The sequence below is a fragment of the Helianthus annuus genome, chromosome 6, assembly GCF_002127325.2.
Source record: "Helianthus annuus cultivar XRQ/B chromosome 6, HanXRQr2.0-SUNRISE, whole genome shotgun sequence".
Taxonomy (NCBI): domain Eukaryota; kingdom Viridiplantae; phylum Streptophyta; class Magnoliopsida; order Asterales; family Asteraceae; genus Helianthus; species Helianthus annuus.
The window spans coordinates 141,290,206-141,308,781 of NC_035438.2; the positions used below are offsets into that span (position 1 = coordinate 141,290,206).

General features: G+C 39.5%; 1 protein-coding gene across 1 annotated transcript; it reads left to right on the forward strand.

The window, feature by feature from the left end:
- Positions 1 to 1,524: 1,524 nt before the first annotated feature.
- On the forward strand, positions 1,525 to 2,379 carry LOC110892573 (cell surface glycoprotein 1-like). The gene has a single exon (XM_022139730.1). It carries the CDS (start codon positions 1,525 to 1,527, stop codon positions 2,377 to 2,379), a length of 855 nt encoding a protein of 284 aa, XP_021995422.1.
- The last annotated feature ends 16,197 nt before the right edge of the window (positions 2,380 to 18,576 follow it).

Consider the following 18,576-nt stretch of genomic DNA (forward strand, 5'->3'; position numbering starts at 1 on the left):
TCACAAAAAAAATAAAACGTGCTAAATATATATTTAGTATATATTTTTCCGTAATAACACTTGTGAGATTCTTATGATTATTTTGTGAACTATCTAAATATTATTTTTAGGGTAAAAAATAATATTACGTGTAGGTCGTCGCACCGCAGTTTGACCAGGAGATTTTCTTGTCAGAGACGCACCACGGTGAGTTCATGTCCCCCTTTTCTCTTAACTGTTTTCAGTTTTTAAACCGCGGGGGTGAAATACATGTTACTATGATTATGAGTACTTTTTACATGCTATGGTTAGCGTAAGGAGGGTTACTACTTAGATCATGTGAGTGGGTAGGCGCAACTTGAGGCCATTAATCCTCATTGTAGGACCGAGGGACAGTAGCGGTAGATCTATCTGGGTGTAGCGAGCCCAGCCCCAGGCCCAGTAGAACGGACCTCGGGGTGACTTTGTGCCCAACGCAAAATCCGCTAGGTTTGAGTTTTCCTACTGCACATCACACATATCAATGGCCTTGCAAACCATTGGCGATCTCTTTTTCCTTATTTGCTACATACCAGGATTTTATACTTACAAAGGTTTTACATACTCACTTACATATGAACTCGCTCAACAATTTTTGTTGATTTTTCCAACTTACATGTATTTCAGGGAACTAAGGATCTGGCACGGTATGCTACGTTTTCATGCTGTGTAGAGTTATGGGATCATCCAAGTTTAGGGGTTGTGGCTTTTACCTGGACGAGTCACAGTTCTTAAACTTCGTCTATCTTAAGTTTGTGGTTGTGTCTTTCAAACAATGTTTTTATGTCATTAGATTGTAATTTCCGTTGCATGTGTCAACGCATTAAGACAATGTTGTGGTATTTTACTTTTCAAACTTAAATCAATGGATGATCTGAATAGTTTTATTTTCATATAGCTTTGTTATGATTAAGCTATGGTATTAAGAAGTCACACCAAATAAACCCACGCTTCCGCAAAGCAAGGGTGTGACAGCTTGGTATCAGAGCACTGATCATAGCGAACTAGGATTCTTTCTTGAGTCTAGACTATGATCACTAGGGCTCTCACGAAAACATTTTTACATTGCATACCACTTAAGTCTAGATCCAGGTCACAAAACGTTTTTACAAACAAAAGTTGAGCACATTTTATTTGTTAGTTATGGCTCAGTCTGGGAGGTTGAGGGAGTGGTCTAGTGGGACTAGGAGGCTTAGTCTGGGAGGCTGAGGCAGTTGTCTAGTGGGACTAGGGAGTCAGTCTGGGAGGCTGGGAAAATTGTCTAGTGGGACTAGGAAGTCAGTCTGGGAGGCTGGGAGAATTGTCTAGTGGGACTAGGGAGTCAGTCTGGGAGGCTGGGAGAGTTGACTAGTGGGACTAGGGAGTCAGTCTGGGAGGTTGGGAGGTTGGGAGGCTAGTGGGACTAGGAGGACTATTTGATTGCTTATTGTTGATTAATGTGCTTATATGACTATATGATTGATTATTTGTGCATATGTGTGTTTGTGTTTTTGTGTCACAGACGACATGCCTTCATCTGGCACCGGAGAGTCGGACACCACAGACCCCATGCCCATAGTATCGGACGACATGGTGTCATCAGAGCACGAGGTGTATACTTTGGACACCACCAGCACGAACGACGATGATTTTCAGCCATTTGCGCTGCCCGATGTCGTTGTTGAGCCCGCTGATGGCCCTATCGCTGGGGATTTGCCGCTTGCGGTGATCCCTGCCCCTGTACCCCTTGTCGCGTACCCTGTTATTGATATGCCTCTTGACGTAGTCGCTGACGACGACGTCGACTTGTCCGATGAGGACCCACTCGGGGATGATTTTGAGGGCGAGGCCCACATTGCTGCTGGTGATCTCCTACTTCTTGCCGATGCTCCCGCTGAGGAGGCACCCGTTCATTCACCAGTCCCAGACTCCTTTGAGTCTGTGGCATCTGCACCATCGCACGCGCAGGGAGTGCAGCACTATTCACATGACACAGACCCTGATATGGCATCATCCGCTGCACCTGCCCCTGCCCCTAGTCTTGCGTTCGATCATGATATTGATGATGATTCTGACCCTATTTTCCCTCCTGGCTTTGATCCCGATCATGATATTGAGTTTGTACATCTAGATCAGCCCATGGAGGATCCCGTGGCCCCTGTTCATCCTGTGTTTGCTGATCCCGCTGATTTTGAGATGGACTTTGATGACCCAGAGCCTGCTGTGGCCCTTGAGCCAGTTGACGCTCCTGACCCCGCATTGGAGCATGACCCTATTCATGTCGATGCACTTGCGATTGCCCCTTTGGCTGATGATATACCTGTCGATGATCACCCTATTGTTGCTCCACTATTGGAGGATGAGCATGCCGTTGATGCTTAGGTTGATGCCCCTCACATTGCTGATATACCCGCTGAGCCTGTTGTTGTCGCTCCTCTTCCTAACCCTGTTCCTTTGGAGCCCGACCATGCACTCTTTGCGACTCATGTTGACCCCCGTTATGCGCACACCCAGAATGGGTGGATTGATAATGATGAAGAGTACCCGCCTTTTGTGGTACCAGTTACACCCGTTCCAGCCCCTGTGTCAGTTCCTCCTGAGGTTCCTATGCATCCGGTTCATACTACCGGTGTTCACCACACCGACTTACCTGTTATGTTCCGTCAGATTACTCCGCCATCGCGCCCAGGAGAGGGTTCCTCAACTCACCCCTTCGGTCATGTGCCGACATCTATCCCGGTCATACCACAGTTTTCTTCTGTTGTTCCCCCTGTTCCACCATTTACTGTGCCACCTTTTACTCCAGCTAGTGAGCCTTTTCTTTGGACGTCACCACCCTTCATACCACCATCCGGTCCCTATCATCCTTTTCATATGGGATATTCTGTTGAGGACATTCTCATGTCATTCATAGTCCAGCAGGAGGCACTTACTCAACGCGTGCAGGAGCTCGAGAGAGCTCAGAGACCCCCATGCCAGTGCCCTCCTCATCCTGCGATATCACATCCCCCTCGACCACTGTCACCTGATTCGGCTGCTCGTTTTTGGACACAGGAGCAGCAGATAGCTTTCTTGTTGTGTTCTCACCGAGCCATGGAGGAGGATTGGCTCCACATGCGCCGTTTGTTCTATTCTCATTTTCCCCCTCCTCCACCGCCATCAGTGTAGGGCTATTTTGTACAGCACGGGTGGACTTTTGTTGAGAAGACGGCGATTGCTCAGACTGCACAGCTTTTTGGAGACTGCATATTGACCCTGACTTTTGTTGTTATGTATATGGGATGTATTGACACTGATTTGATATTTTGACTGGGGTGATGTAGCCCTTAGTCGTTGATGTTGTATGTTACAGTTATGTACTTGTACACTTTACCATGTGGTCTCGGTTTATGGCAATGCAATCGCAGTATTCTCATCACATATGATGTTTGATTAATTATTTATGTTCTATAACATGAGATGTTATGTGGTTGATTTATTTATAACATGGGATGTTGTGTGATTGATTTATTTATAACATGGGATGTTGTGTGTTTGGTTTATTTTAACATGGGATGTTATGTATTATTACTGTCATTATATACGTACACATTACTATTATGACTTGACCAACGTGAACACATCTTTTAGAAGATGCCACCGAGACGTCAAACACACATGCCTACCAATGAGGCAGAACTTCAGCAGGTCATCGCGGCCGCCATTGCGCAATACGCCACCTCCCAAGGAGGAGCTAGCGGAAGTAATTCTGGCAATACCGGCAACAACAATCCGCCTCATGGTAATACTAAGCCATTAAGACATACCATGATTCAATTGGATATCTCTAGCAAGTTTGCTAATGTCGTTCATATATTGTGACGTATGTGCAGGGTGCACCTACAAGCAGTTCCTAGACTGCAAGCCTGTCAACTTTGATGGCACCGGAGGTGCTGTTGCTTTTGTTCGTTGGGCTGAGAAAGCAGACTCTGTTCTCCGCATGAGCAAATGCGCTCCAGACCAGCAAGTTACCTACATTTCGGGGCTGTTCTTGGACGGAGCCCTGTCATGGTGGAATTTACAAGTCCAAACACTTGGTGAAGCCGCAGCCTACGCAATGACCTGGAACGAGCTGAAAGAGCTCATGCGTAGAAAATATTGTTCTCGCGCTGAAATCCAGAGGTTGGAAACTGAATTCTGGCACTTGAAGATGGAAGGTCCAAAAATTGCGGAATATGTTCAAAGGTTTCACGATTTGTCTCACGTGGTACCCTATATGGTCACACCAGAATTCAAGCGAATTGAGCGCTTCATTTGGGGTTTAGCTCCTCAAATCATGAGTATGGTGACCTCATCCAACCCTACGACAATCACTGAGGCAATAGATCTGAGAGTAGCTCTTACTGAGGAAGCCGTTCGTTTTAACAAGTTTTCAGATGTCGAGCCAAAGAAAAAGGAGACTCATGTAGAGTCGTCCGGGGGTAATAAAAGGAAGTTCTCAAGTTTTAAACAAGGCACAAGCAGTGAGGGCAGGAAAGGAGAGTCGGCGCGCCGGCTCAGGCTACAACCGGTGCTGGAAAGAAAGGAAGGGATATATGGGTACACATCCTAAGTGCAACACCTGCCAGCGTCACCACTCAGGCCGGTGTGGTTTAAAAGTATGTGAAGCTTGTGGAAAGACTGGTCACTCGAAGGATTCTTGTTGGGCTATTGGTGGCCGGGGAGGCCAAGTGGGATATGGGAATAGAAACAATAACTGGGGTGGAAATGGAAATCGCCCACAAGGAAACAATGGAGGAAATGGGAATCGTGGCAACAACGCAAATCAAATTGGTACTGGAAATGCGAACCGAAACAATAACAATCAAGCTGGGAATGGTGGAGGAAACGGGCAAAGACCAGGATGCTTTAACTGTGGCGATATTGGGCATTATAAGCGAAACTGACCAGAACTGAATCAAGCGCGTGGAAGGGCTTTCAATATCGAAGCAAGGGAAGCGCGCCAGGATCCCAATGTCGTTACTGGTACGTTCCCTATAAACCAACGCTTTGCATCCGTTTTATTTGATACTGGTGCCGATTATAGCTTCGTATCGTTAGAGTTTAAGAATATGCTTGGGTTAGCCGCTAGTAAGTTAGATATTCCCTACTCAATCGAATTGGCTAATGGAAAGTTGGTAGAAGCCAATGAAGTTGTCAGAGGTTGTGTAATCGAATTGGGAGAGCGCGAGTTTGCTTTGGATCTACTACCAGTCCAACTGGGAAGCTTCGATGTGGTAGTAGGGATGGATTGGTTATCGAGTAATAAGGCAGAAATTGTTTGTCACGAAAAAGTCATTCGTATCCCAACCGAAGATGGAGAAACAATTGTGGTTCATGGAGAGAAACGTGATACACCTTTAAGAATTATCAGCTTCCTGAAAGCGCGAAAGTGTTTACAAAAGGGATGTGCTGCCTTCCTGGCACACATCGTGGACAAGAAAGCTGCTGAGCCAAAAATCGAAGACATCCCTGTCGTAAGGGAATATCCGGAAGTCTTCCCAGAGGACTTGCCAGGATTGCCACCCCAGAGGCAAGTGGAGTTCCATATTGACTTAGTTCCAGGCGCCGCGCCTGTAGCTAGGGCACCTTATAGACTTGCACCTTCAGAGATGTAGGAATTGTCGACACAACTTCAAGAGTTGTTAGAAAAAGGATTTATCAGACCAAGCTTCTCACCTTGGGGAGCTCCGGTCCTGTTTGTTAAGAAGAAAGACGGTAGTTTTCGTATATGCATTGACTACCGGGAGTTGAATAAGCTGACGATCAAGAATAGGTATCCTCTTCCAAGGATCGATGATCTATTCGACCAACTGCAAGGTTCAAGCTTTTATTCAAAGATCGATTTGCGATCTGGATACCATCAGTTAAGGATACAAGAGCAAAGTATCCCGAAGACAGCCTTCAGAACTCGTTATGGACACTACGAGTTCCTAGTTATGTCGTTTGGGTTGACAAACGCGCCTGCAGTTTTCATGGATCTAATGAACAGAGTTTGCAAGCCTTACTTGGATAAGTTCGTGATTGTGTTTATCGACGACATTTTGATTTATTCAAAGACAAAGGCTGAGCACGAACAGCATTTAAGGGCTATTTTGGAGCTGCTGAAAAAGGAACAGCTGTACGCCAAATTCTCTAAGTGCAAATTTTGGCTACGAGAAGTCCAATTTCTTGGACACATGGTGAATGGGGATGGATTTCATGTAGACCCCACAAAGATTGAAGCGATAAAGAATTGGGAGACCCCAAAGACGCCAACCGAGATTCGACAATTCTTGGGTTTGGCTGGCTACTATCGAAGGTTCATTGAGGATTTTTCAAAAATCGCTCAACCACTGACGCTTCTCACGCAGAAAGATAAAAAGTTTGATTGGGGAATCAAACAGGAAGAAGCGTTTCAGCTGTTAAAAGACAAGCTCTGCAATGCGCCAATCTTAGCTCTACCAGAGGGTACAGAAGATTTTGTGGTATATTGCGACGCCTCGCATCAAGGTTTGGGTTGCGTATTGATGCAACGCTAGAAAGTTATAGCTTACGCATCACGTCAATTGAAAGTACATGAAAAGAACTATACCACGCATGATTTGGAGCTAGGCGCAGTGGTGTTTGCGTTAAAGATCTGGAGACATTACCTATATGGTACGAAATGTACACTCTTCACAGATCATAAAAGCCTGCAGCACATATTCGACCAGAAAGAGCTGAATATGAGACAAAGACGTTGGGTTGAGTTGTTGAACGATTACGACTGCGAGATCAAGTACCATCCAGGGAAGGCGAATGTGGTCGCCGATGCCCTAAGTCGAAAGGAAAGAATCAAGCACATAAGGGTTAGGGCTTTGGAGATGATTATTCAGACAGATCTTTCCTTGCGCGTTCGTGCTGCGCAGAAAGAGGCTCTAAAGGAAAGGAACATTGAAAAGGAATATCTCCGTGGGATGGAGAAGCAATTAGTGCCAAACGAGGAAGGAACGTTATGTTTTATGAAAAGGATTTGGGTTCCTCTGTTTGGTGATTTGAGAAAAGTTATTTTTGACGAAGCACACAAATCACGGTACTCTATCCATCCAGGGGCGGATAAGATGTACCAGGATCTTAAAGATTATTATTGGTGGCCTAGGATGAAAGGCGATGTTGTTGTTTACGTTAGTAAGTGTTTGACGTGCGCCAAAGTGAAAGCGGAATACCAGAAGCCTTCAGGACTTCTGCAACAACCTGAGATTCACAAGTGGAAATGGGAACAAATTTCAATGGATTCACAAGTGGAAATGGGAACAAATTTGGGTAATAGTGGACCGATTAACGAAATCATCGCACTTCTTACCTATCAGAGAGAAAGATAACACGAGCAAGTTGGCTGAAATCTACATGAGAGAAATCATTACACGCCATGGAGTGCCTCAGTCGATCATCTCTGATAGAGACGGAAGGTTTGTGTCAAGGATTTGGCAGTCCTTCCAAGAAGCTTTTGGCTCACAATTGAATCTAAGCACTGTATTTCACCCACAGACCAATGGACAAAGCGAACGGACGATACAGACTTTGGAAGATATGCTGAGAGCATGTGTTATGGATTTGGGCGGTAGCTGGGATAAAATTTTGCCTTTGGTCGAATTTTCATATAACAACAGCTACCACAGCAGTATTGGTGCCGCGCCATTTGAAGCTTTATACGGCCGCAAGTGCAGATCACCGCTTTGTTGGTCTGATGCAGGTGATAGACAATTGGTTGGTCCTGATGTGGTCCAGGAAACCACAGATAAGATTGCACAGATCCGGGATCGCATCAAGGCGGCTCGTGATCGTCAGAAATGTTATGCGGACCGAAGAAGGAAACCTCTAGAGTTTGAGGTAGGTGATATGGTTTTGTTAAAGGTATCACCCTGGAAGGATGTGGCACGCTTCGGGAAGCGTGGAAAGTTGAATCCGCGGTATATTGGTCCATTCAGAATTCTGGAAAGAATTGGGTTAGTAGCGTACAAGTTGGAACTACCTGCCGAATTGAATGGTGTTCATGACACATTTCATGTTTCAAATTTGAAGAAAAGTCCAACGCAAGATACTGTTGTCATTCCCACAGACGAGATCCATATTGACGACACGCTCCACTTTGTCGAAGAACCGGTTGAGGTTACAGATTGGAAAGTGAACAAAACCCGCCGGAGCAGTGTCAAGCTCGTCAAAGTTCGTTGGAACGCAAGACATGGTCCTGAATTCACGTGGGAACGTGAGGATGGTATGAAAGAGAAATACCCCCACTTATTTCCCAAGACCCCTGCACCTAGAAGCAGAACTTAAAATTTCGGGATGAAATTTTTCTAACGGGGGGAGAATGTGACAACCCTCACCAAACCAGGTATCCGTACGAACTAATTACTACTTAATTACTGCATAATTACTGTGCTTGCTTGAAAATTTTGGATAAACTGTTACTTGAATACTGATACATACACATACTTGCATCATACTTTATTAACTGTCACTCCATTGTTTACATACAGAACTTTAGTGACAACCTTGATGCACAAAAGCACAGTAGCACAATGAACGGATAACCCATTAAACATGCTGATAAAGCCAGCATCAGGCAGACACTACCTCTAAGGCCTGTATGAGCCGGGAATAGTTTACTACACTAGTAGAGAGTGTAGGGAAATGAGGGTTGTAGAACTGCGTCACTAGGTGATATTTATAGTGACCGGATGTGCCTAAAACGTACTTTAAGTACAAAATTCAGCACTTTAAATAAAAATTCCGCATTAAGCTAACTAATAAAGTGCAAAAAGCTGGCAAAATAATACTACACACTTTACAAAGTGTCGGGAATTCGTTGGGTCACAAAAATAATAATAATAATAATAATATTAACGACACTTTAACTACTTATCTGGCACTTTAACGGAGTAATATCCAACCGAACAACCGGACTTAACCCGGGACATAAAAATATTGTCATTAACATTGTTTTTCTTTTTCTGAGTCAGTTAGGGTCCCCGAATACCCTAACACCTTTTATAACTCACCACACATTAGTAACTAATTTAATTACTTAATTAAACCATCTAATACTTACACTTTGGTTGAAATGGAACTAATTACCCCACCCCCCCCCCAACCCCCCCCCCCCCAATGATTGTTTCCCCCATGAGGGACACACCCTTGTCCTTGATCGATTATTTAATCCAAATGCTCATTATCTAGGTAACATATTAACTAGTGGGTAAAGGTAATGATTTATAAATAAACCCTAGAAGTTATAATTCTCATTCTCATAAATCACTTCACTCAAGAACTACTTTCTTTCCCTCTCTTTGAAACTCACGGCCGAGAACCAAGCCCCACCTCTAACCATTTTTCGATTTCATTCAAGTAATTCTAAGCATACACAAGTGTGAAGGATCACGTATAAGGACGCCCGGAGCTTACGGCTTGCAAAGGACCACACTACGTTGCTTTTAACCACCCGTTTTTCGACTAGTTTCTTCCCTAGCCTCGAGCTAGTTGTAAGTGTTCCTAATCACCTTCTTGATCTATTTTAAAGTGGTTAATATGAACTTTGTCGGTTAAAAATCATGAACCTACAAGATTACATACTAAAAGTGTACTAAAATGATAAACATGTTGGATAAAAGCAATGAAATTGTGTAAAACTTGTGAGACTTGTTTTATTTTAATTATTTAGTGTTGTTTGATGCTAGTAGTAGCTCGGATCGTCATCTAACCCGGCTAAGTCGTGTTCATGTAACATGACCTAGAGTATGTTAAAATGTGAAAGTGGTTAGACGAAGAACACTACTACTATTAAACATGAACTTGTGCAAAAACAATTTTTCTTATGAAATAGACTTGTAAACTAGTAGATCTACGGATCTACAAGTGGTATTTTCGAAGAACCAAGTGTCAAATGGAATCATGTTTTTTAAACCGGAATCTTTACTAAATAAAGGTGATTCTTGTGGACACACAAGTGTGTAGACACTTGTGTAACACAAAGTTTTGACAAAAAAAATCATTTTTGTAAATTTTTTACAAGAACTTGTGGAAATGCATTTTCTTTAAAAATGAGATTCTCAAGAAACCGAGTTGATTTATATAAAGATCCACTAAAAGTATTGGAAGGTTACTACATATTTTAGATAAACCACAAGTTCAAGTGTTTTTACGATTTATATCTATTTTTGAACTAGTATGATGTTGGAACATTGTTGGTTGTTGCTTGAGAAATTGTTGATTTGAATTTTAAAAGAAAATGATACACTTGAAAGTGTGGCCACCTCCAGTTACAGAGGAACCCTGGCGAAATTTTTCCAAAAATCTAACACTTGTAAATATTTTTATCACAAGTGTATTGGACATATTTTTAACTTGTTTTCCCAAATAACTTTCGCCACGATTTCTATTACAAAACTTCCAAAAGTCGGAGGTGGGATTTTCACAAAAAAAATAAAACGTGCTAAATATATATTTAGTATATATTTTTCCGTAATAACACTTGTGAGATTTTTATGATTATTTTGTGAACTATCTAAATATTATTTTTAGGGTAAAAAATAATATTACTAAATGCTAACGACTCCAAAATAATTCTAACGCCTTCACAATAAATATTAAGTTACAACGGTATTATTAATACCACCCGATCTTTAAACGTAACTTACGCATCTTCGGGAAAATACTAGTGAACGCGTATTTTGACAAAGGTATTATTTTGGGAAAATTATATGTAATAAAATATAATATTTTTGGAAAATATTTATATTTTGGAGAAAGAATTAAAATATATTTTAAGTGAGACTTAATAATATATTACGAAAATTCACAAACGCACGTGTATTAAAGCCCCCCTCCTTGGGAAGGAATATATTTACCAAATAATTACGAAGTGTAATTACGAAATAGTTGCCTAACTATTTCTCAAAAACTAAAACCTTAAGCTAAGGCACGGCCGTCCGTCTAATAGAAGTTAGTACGTGTAGGTCGTCGCACCGCAGTTTGACCAGGAGATTTTCTTGTCAGAGACGCACCACTGTGAGTTCATATCCCCCTTTTCTCTTAACTGTTTTCAGTTTTTAAACCGCGGGGGTGAAATACATGTTACTATGATTATGAGTACTTTTTACATGGTATGGTTAGCATTAGGAGGGTTACTACTTAGATCATGTGAGTGGGTAGGCGCAACTTGAGGCCATTAATCCTCATTGTAGGACCGATGGACAGTAGCGGTAGATCTATCTGGGTGTAGCGAGCCCAGCCCCAGGCCCAGCAGAACGGACCTCGGGGTGACTTTTTGCCCAACACAAAATCCGCTAGGTTTGAGTCTTCCTACTGCACATCACACATATCAATGGCCTTGCAAACCATTGGCGATCTCTTTTTCCTTATTTGCTACATACCAGGATTTTATACTTACAAAGGTTTTACATACTCACTTACACATGAACTCGCTCAACAATTTTTGTTGATTTTTCCAACTTACATGTATTTCAGGGAACTAAGGATCTGGCACGGTATGCTACGTTTTCATGCTGCGTAGAGTTATGGGATCATCCAAGTTTAGGGGTTGTGGCTTTTACCTGGACGAGTCACAGTTCTTAAACTCCGTCTATCTTAAGTTTGTGGTTGTGTCTTTCAAACAATGTTTTTATGTCATTAGATTGTAATTTCCCTTGCATGTGTCAACGCATTAAGACAATGTTGTGGTATTTTACTTTTCAAACTTAAATCAATGGATGATCTGCATGGTTTTATTTTCATATAGCTTTGTTATGATTAAGCTATGGTATTAAGAAGTCACACCAAATAAACCCACGCTTCCGCAAAGCCAAGGTGTGACAACTCACTTGCCTTTAGTGGAGTCTTCCTACAACAGTATTTATCACACCGCCATTTAAATCGCTACGTGTGAAGCGTTAGATGGAACGTAATAAGTCAATCCCTGTCGTGTTGAACGGAGACAGAAGATAAATAATCTACTGGTCTGAGATGGTCTAGGAAAAACTAGAGGCAAGATCGTTCAGATACGTGATCATATCGAGACAGCCGCGGAATACAGAAAGATTGCGCCGATGAGCGGCAGAAATCGTAAGAATTTGGGATAAGAAGTATGACTTAAATGGGAGTCTCGCCTAGAGAAGGCGTAGTGTGATTTGGAAAACAAAAAGGTTGAATCCCCGGTGTAGGGATCGGAACCATTGTTCACAAGATGAAACTTCCAGAAAAAGATCAGTAGTGATCGCGACACATTCATGTGTCTAGTCTTTAAAGGAGTCTGACTCAAGGAACAGTCGTTGTTCCCACAAATAAGATTCACGTCAATGACAAAATGACAAAATTAGTAGTGATCGCGACACATTCATGTGTCTAGTCTTTAAAGGAGTCTGACTCAAGGAACAGTCGTTGTTCCCACAAATAAGATTCACGTCAATGACAAAATGACAAAATTACTATAAAACCTGTTAAGGTTACGGACCAAGAGTCCACAAGACACCGAAAAGACATAATTGATTTACTTGAGTACGACAGAATTTATAACATGACCCAGAGTAAATGGGCACATGAAGACAAATGTTAAACATAAGTGACTATATCTGATTCACAACTACCCTGCGACCAATGGCATCGCTTGAATTTCGGGACGAAATTCTTTTAACGGGGGGAGACTGTGACAACCGTCACTTTTCCGTACATCCCGTACACTAGCTGAACAGTAATCTATACTTAAATAATTGTGCATGATCTAGTTTACAAGAAAAATGAATTTTTGATGACTGTTATATACATACAATGGCATTTCATATTCGTTGCTTCATGCAACACGATATAGTGCTAATAATGCACAGAACAGAATTGGCACCATTATTAGACAAACAAAAAAAATACTGACGATGTTCAGTACATAGACAGACAATATTTTGAGGTCCAGTATGAGCCAGAGACCAAGTGATACACTAGTATAGTGTGTAGGGAAATAAGGACCACAAAACTGCTTTTCTAGGTGATAGATAAAGTGCCGGAAATTGCCTAAAACACACTAAAAGTGCAGAATTCTGCAGAAAATAACCAAAATTCAGCTATTTTCACAATTTAAACATCTAAATACAATGCAGAAAAATGGTTTAACGGTCCAAAATACTTCCCTAAGTGTCGGGAACCGAAACTGTCATAAAAGACTACATAAAGCACACTAAACGACGATATTTAGCACTTTAACGAACCGGTATTTAACCGAACATTACCCGGAACACCAAAATTTCACTAGAAGCATTGTTTTAGTGTTATGAAGCTAGTTATGAACCCTAAACACTATATTACATCTTAAAAATCACTAAACACTAAAACACTAGCTATTACTCTTACATTTCAACTTAACCAAGTAACTAACCATCAAGATCCAACTAGACCCCCCCCCCACACCTTGATGACCAGTTAGGGGACATAGTTCCCACATTTGATTTCTTTGATATATTTTATTAGATTATGTCTAGGAATATACCAACAAGATGCCATATACTTTGTATATTGGATAAAGATTTCTATAAAACCACAAGATTATGGCATTACATCTTCATCATCTTCCCAACACCCAACACTCCCTCTTCCTTCCTCCATGGCTACGGCCCAACACCATCACCATACACTCTCCATTTTCAATCCATCTCCATCCATTCTAAGCATATTCTAAGATGTATGGAGCCTATCTAGGAAGGTTGCAAGCAACGGAACTTGAAGGACCTTCACCATTTGCTTTTATCCACCTCATTTTTTCTCTTGATCATCCCTAGCCTTGAGCTAGTAGTAAGAAGACTAATCTTTCTATTTTACATCTATTTCAAGTGGTTAAAAGAAGATACATAATGATAATCTTGAAGAACACTAAGAAACTTGAACTTGAAACATGAACATAAGCTTGAATACATAAGAAATTTTAATGTTTATGTGTTGTTATACTTGTTGATTGATTGTTTACTCATGTATTTGATGTTGGTCATCATATGATCTTGCTAGATCATGATTAAAAACATAATCTAGCAAGATGAGAGGATGAAAGTGTTAAAGATTAATGAATCATCCTCACAAAAGTCAAGAACTTGAATGAATAAATTGTTTTCTTGATAAGTCATGAACAAAGTAAGTTTAATGTCTTGTAGATCTAAAACTTCAAGTGTGATATACCAAGAAACCAAGTTAAAAATACAAGTTTTACTTAATCTTGGATTTTAAATGAATGAACCTTATTTTTGGTGATTAATAATGTGTAGAAACATGTGTGTAACAATAAAAATTCATAAAGAAATATTTCTAGAAAATGAGACTACAAGTTGTGAAGATCTATTATCTTCAAAAATGATGTTTTTAAAGAATCAATCACACTTTGAAGGGTAACTAAACTTACTAAGTACACTAGTAAGTTACTACAAATTTTTACAAGGTTTCAAGTTCATGACATAGTGTAAATTTCATATTTTTGACAAATGATAAGTGTTGAATGATTTGTTGATGTTTTCCAAAATTACATGTATTTCAGGTAACAGGATGGATCTTGGACGCATGTGTCGTAACTAGAAGTTTAGATGTCATCCACTTCTGTTGGTTTGTAAACTAGTCGAAGGTTGTGTTTTAAGAACTTGAATAAACAATGTTTGTAATACATAAATTTTATGAATGGATGAACATCGTTTTGATCATGTAGTTGTTTATTACGATCGAATGCAATGATATTAAACCAGTCACACATCATACGCTTCCGCAAAAGACAGGGTGTGACAGATATGGTTGCCAAACATAATCTGATTATTTCTTTTGACATAATAGGTGAAGAGTTTAGAGAAGTGAACCTCCCAGGTTATTTAGCACATAAGCCTCTTTGTAATTTGTCTATGTCTAAGCTAAGGGAGTCTGTTCTTGTGCTTGAACGTGATGTAGAGGACGATAATCCACTTATCTATGTATGGATGATGCAGGATGATGTTCCGAAAACATTTACAAAGCTATTTAGTGTAAATAGTAACACACCAGATGTGACACCCGGCTTTTTAGGCCGTACCGTACAATTGTAACACGTGTAATGAATAGGTAAAAGGCTGTATTTGACTGATTATGATGTTTATATGTGAAATTTAATGAGTTGGTAAAATTAAATTTTGATAAAAATTATGTTGGCAACGATAAGATAAACACTTATCGCGTAACGGTTAAAATGAGAAACGAACGTTGGTGACCACCCGATCAATGTTAAAATCCTAAAAATAGTCTGTTATGATTAGAATAATAATTTTAGTCATATTCGTGAGTAAAAATAAATTTAAATGCTAAGAAACTCTATTTTTCGAGTTTAAGCGCGTACCGCGCGATGCAGCGCGTATACCGACAAAATACTGTCAACACAGCCTGTCAAGGCAACTGAAAATCATATTAGTAATAATTTAATGAGTTTATTATTTTAGAATGATAAAAATAAATAAAAAAACATAAATCCCTATTTTTGCGATTTTAAGCGCATACTGCCAAATACCGGCAACGTCGTCTGTCCCGGCAAACAAAATATTGTTTAATAATATTTTGGTGAGTTTATTTTTATAGAGTGTTAAAAATAATTTAAAACGCACTAAAACGGGACTAAAATGCTAGATAAAATACCCGGTATCCAGTAAAATATCTGTTTTTAACTATATATATTATATGTATATGTGAGTGTGCATGTTATGTGTGTATGTAGTGTATGTGGCGGCCCCATAACAGCCCCACCTCTCTTCTTTTCAATTGCATTAATGACACATGTTGTGTCTAGAGAACATGAATGATGAATATAGCTTTCTACATACACCAAGATATTCACAAATCCAAGACAAACAATTTCAAATTCATCTCTTCTCTCTCTCATAAAAGTTACGGCCGAACACCCCTATATTCATACATATTCCAAAATTTCCAACTTGTTCTTGAGAATTCAAGCTCATTACAAAGTGTTTCCAAGACCATTTGGTGGTTTAGAAGTGATTCCATGGTGTTTCAAGCAACAATCAAGACCCACACCATAAATTTTTACTAAAAATCATTCAAGAACTTGAAGGTATAAAATTTATAATAAAAACCTTGTTTTTGATTTTAAAATTCTTGATGGTGATGAAAGTTTCTCTTGTTCTTAAGTTTAATCACAAAACTTGAAACTAAAAACAAATGGGTTTTTGAAAGAAATAAAAATGAGTGTATACATATGTATGTATGGCCGAAAGTTTGTGTATATGTGGGTGAATATTTATGTTTTTCTTTTGTTGATTCTTGATTGATGTGATTATTGGAAGATTAATGCATGCATGATCAAAAGGATCCTTACGAAAGTCTTATGATTAGAGATAAATGTGTGAAAAGTCGACTATAAAAAAAGTATGTATATGTATACATGTGGCCGTAAGTATGTATTAGTGTGTGTTAGAACTTGTGTTTTGTTAATAAGTAAAGTTTTGAAAGAAATGATACTTAAAAGGTTCATGCATGTGTGATTAAAAGTGATCTACATGAAAATGAGTTGTTATTAAAGTAGATTGATGAAAATTCATATTTGGATATATGTATATAGCCGTGTATATACATGCATGTATGGGTATATATGGATTTTTGTTGGTTAGATTCTTGAAAGTGTAAGAACATGATATATGCATTTACGATAAGATGAATTGATGATAATCATATGAAGGTTGAAATGTTTGGATTAATAAAACATGAGTTAAATGAATATGTAGATGCTTATAGTTCATGTTTAATGATTGTGATATGATATGGGTGCATTAGATGCTTATACTTGAGCATGCATGTTGATATGTGAACATAAAAGGATGATTTGAGCATGATTTGATAAAAATAAATTTTGATCAGAATATAAACATTAAAATATGAATATTTGAAGTGTTAAAATGATATAAAACTTTGTCATAAAGTTTACTAGCTTTGCATGTTGTACTTGGTGCTTTATGTGTTATAAAATACGTGAAATCACAAGATTTTTGTGACTTGCACAAAAACTGCACTAATCTAATTATAACCACTATTTTAATCGGCAAATAACATGTATTGTGTTAAAATATCAAGTCGTTTCGAGTTGGGATGGTTATAGTAACGTTTAACGCAAAACTACGCGTTAAGACGGTCAAAAATCGGCTTTTCGAGTAATATTTATAAAACTGATTTAAATCAGTAAGTAAACTGATATCTTTAGTTTTAAAATAAGTATTTTGTCTAATTTTAAGTTTACTTGGTGTTTGGTTGGTCATACGTGACTTCCGACACCCAAAACCGTTACCAAATCGCCAAAATACGCATTTTTCAATATACACTAGTATAGATAAAATTTTGGGTAAACTGTCACGGCCCCCGACCCGGTTTGACCCGTTTCAGGAGCCGCGGAACAGAAATCCCGCGGTATTTAATTTAGGCGACAGCGGAAGTCTTTTTAAAACAGGATCTTTAGTAGTAAAACTGCTCATTATATAATTTAGGGATAAAACCCAGTAATTTACAATAATGTGATTTCAATGGAAATCTTTATTTTCCAAAACATGTTTCTTTATTTATTTACACTGAGCCACTTTTCTAAGCTGGTAGTGCTTCCTGGCACTTTTCTTTGCTCACAACAGATTACCTGAAACATGTTTGAAAAAGGTTTTGTCAGCGGGGAAATACTGAGTGAGTTCATTCAGTTTTTAGGAAATGACTCATAGTTATAAATTACAGCATAAGAGCGATTACAATGGTTCATATCTTATTTTTATCTGGCTTTCTGTCACAATGGTGACAAGTCACAATGGTGACGATGGTCATACCACTATTAGGTCAATGAACTCTAATAGTGACGTTTCTCCCTAGTAGGTCAATGAACCTAACTGGGAGAAATAGTAATGTGCACAATACCCCACTAACCAATAAATCAAGATATCCATGACTTAGTCCCTGTAATTATAACACTTTGAAAATAATTTGGAGTATTGTAAAACAGTTGATAAAAAGAAGAATGACTCACATTGCAGATTTAACGAGCAGTGTATAAGCCTACTGATTAGCCTTGATTATTTCTAATTTAACAATAATGCACACAAAACAGGATTAGTGATCAATACAGCAGTTACGATAATTCCCCGAGATCAATTTTGACAATGAATGTTCAAGTGCAATACTTCGGCTCATTTATCAAAATGACAAACGATAAAGTATAGTACTTCAACTCGTATATCGAATTATCGACAACGACAAAGTACAATGCTTCGGCTCATTATCGAATTTTCGACAACGATAAAGCATAGCCCAATGTGGGCGGCACTTAGACATTCTTTGAATGTATTGATTCCGGAAACTCAATCGTAATAGCGATCGAGTAATTACCCTGTTCTGCGGCAGCGATTCGATAATTGTGTGTGTGTGTGTTGGACTGTTTTGCTTATAACTCGACCTACGTAACTCCGCTTTTCGTCGTTCAAGTGCCAAATTTCAAGTCCCAACCCCTGCTATTTATACTGAAAATTTGTCACCGTAGCGTAGCGCGAGGGGTACCCCCTTAGCCGTCGCGCTACG

Coding starts and splice junctions, on each gene's coding strand:
- LOC110892573 (XM_022139730.1), top strand. CDS start 1,525: ATGCCTTCATCTGGCACCGGAGAGTCGGACACCACAGACCCCATGCCC.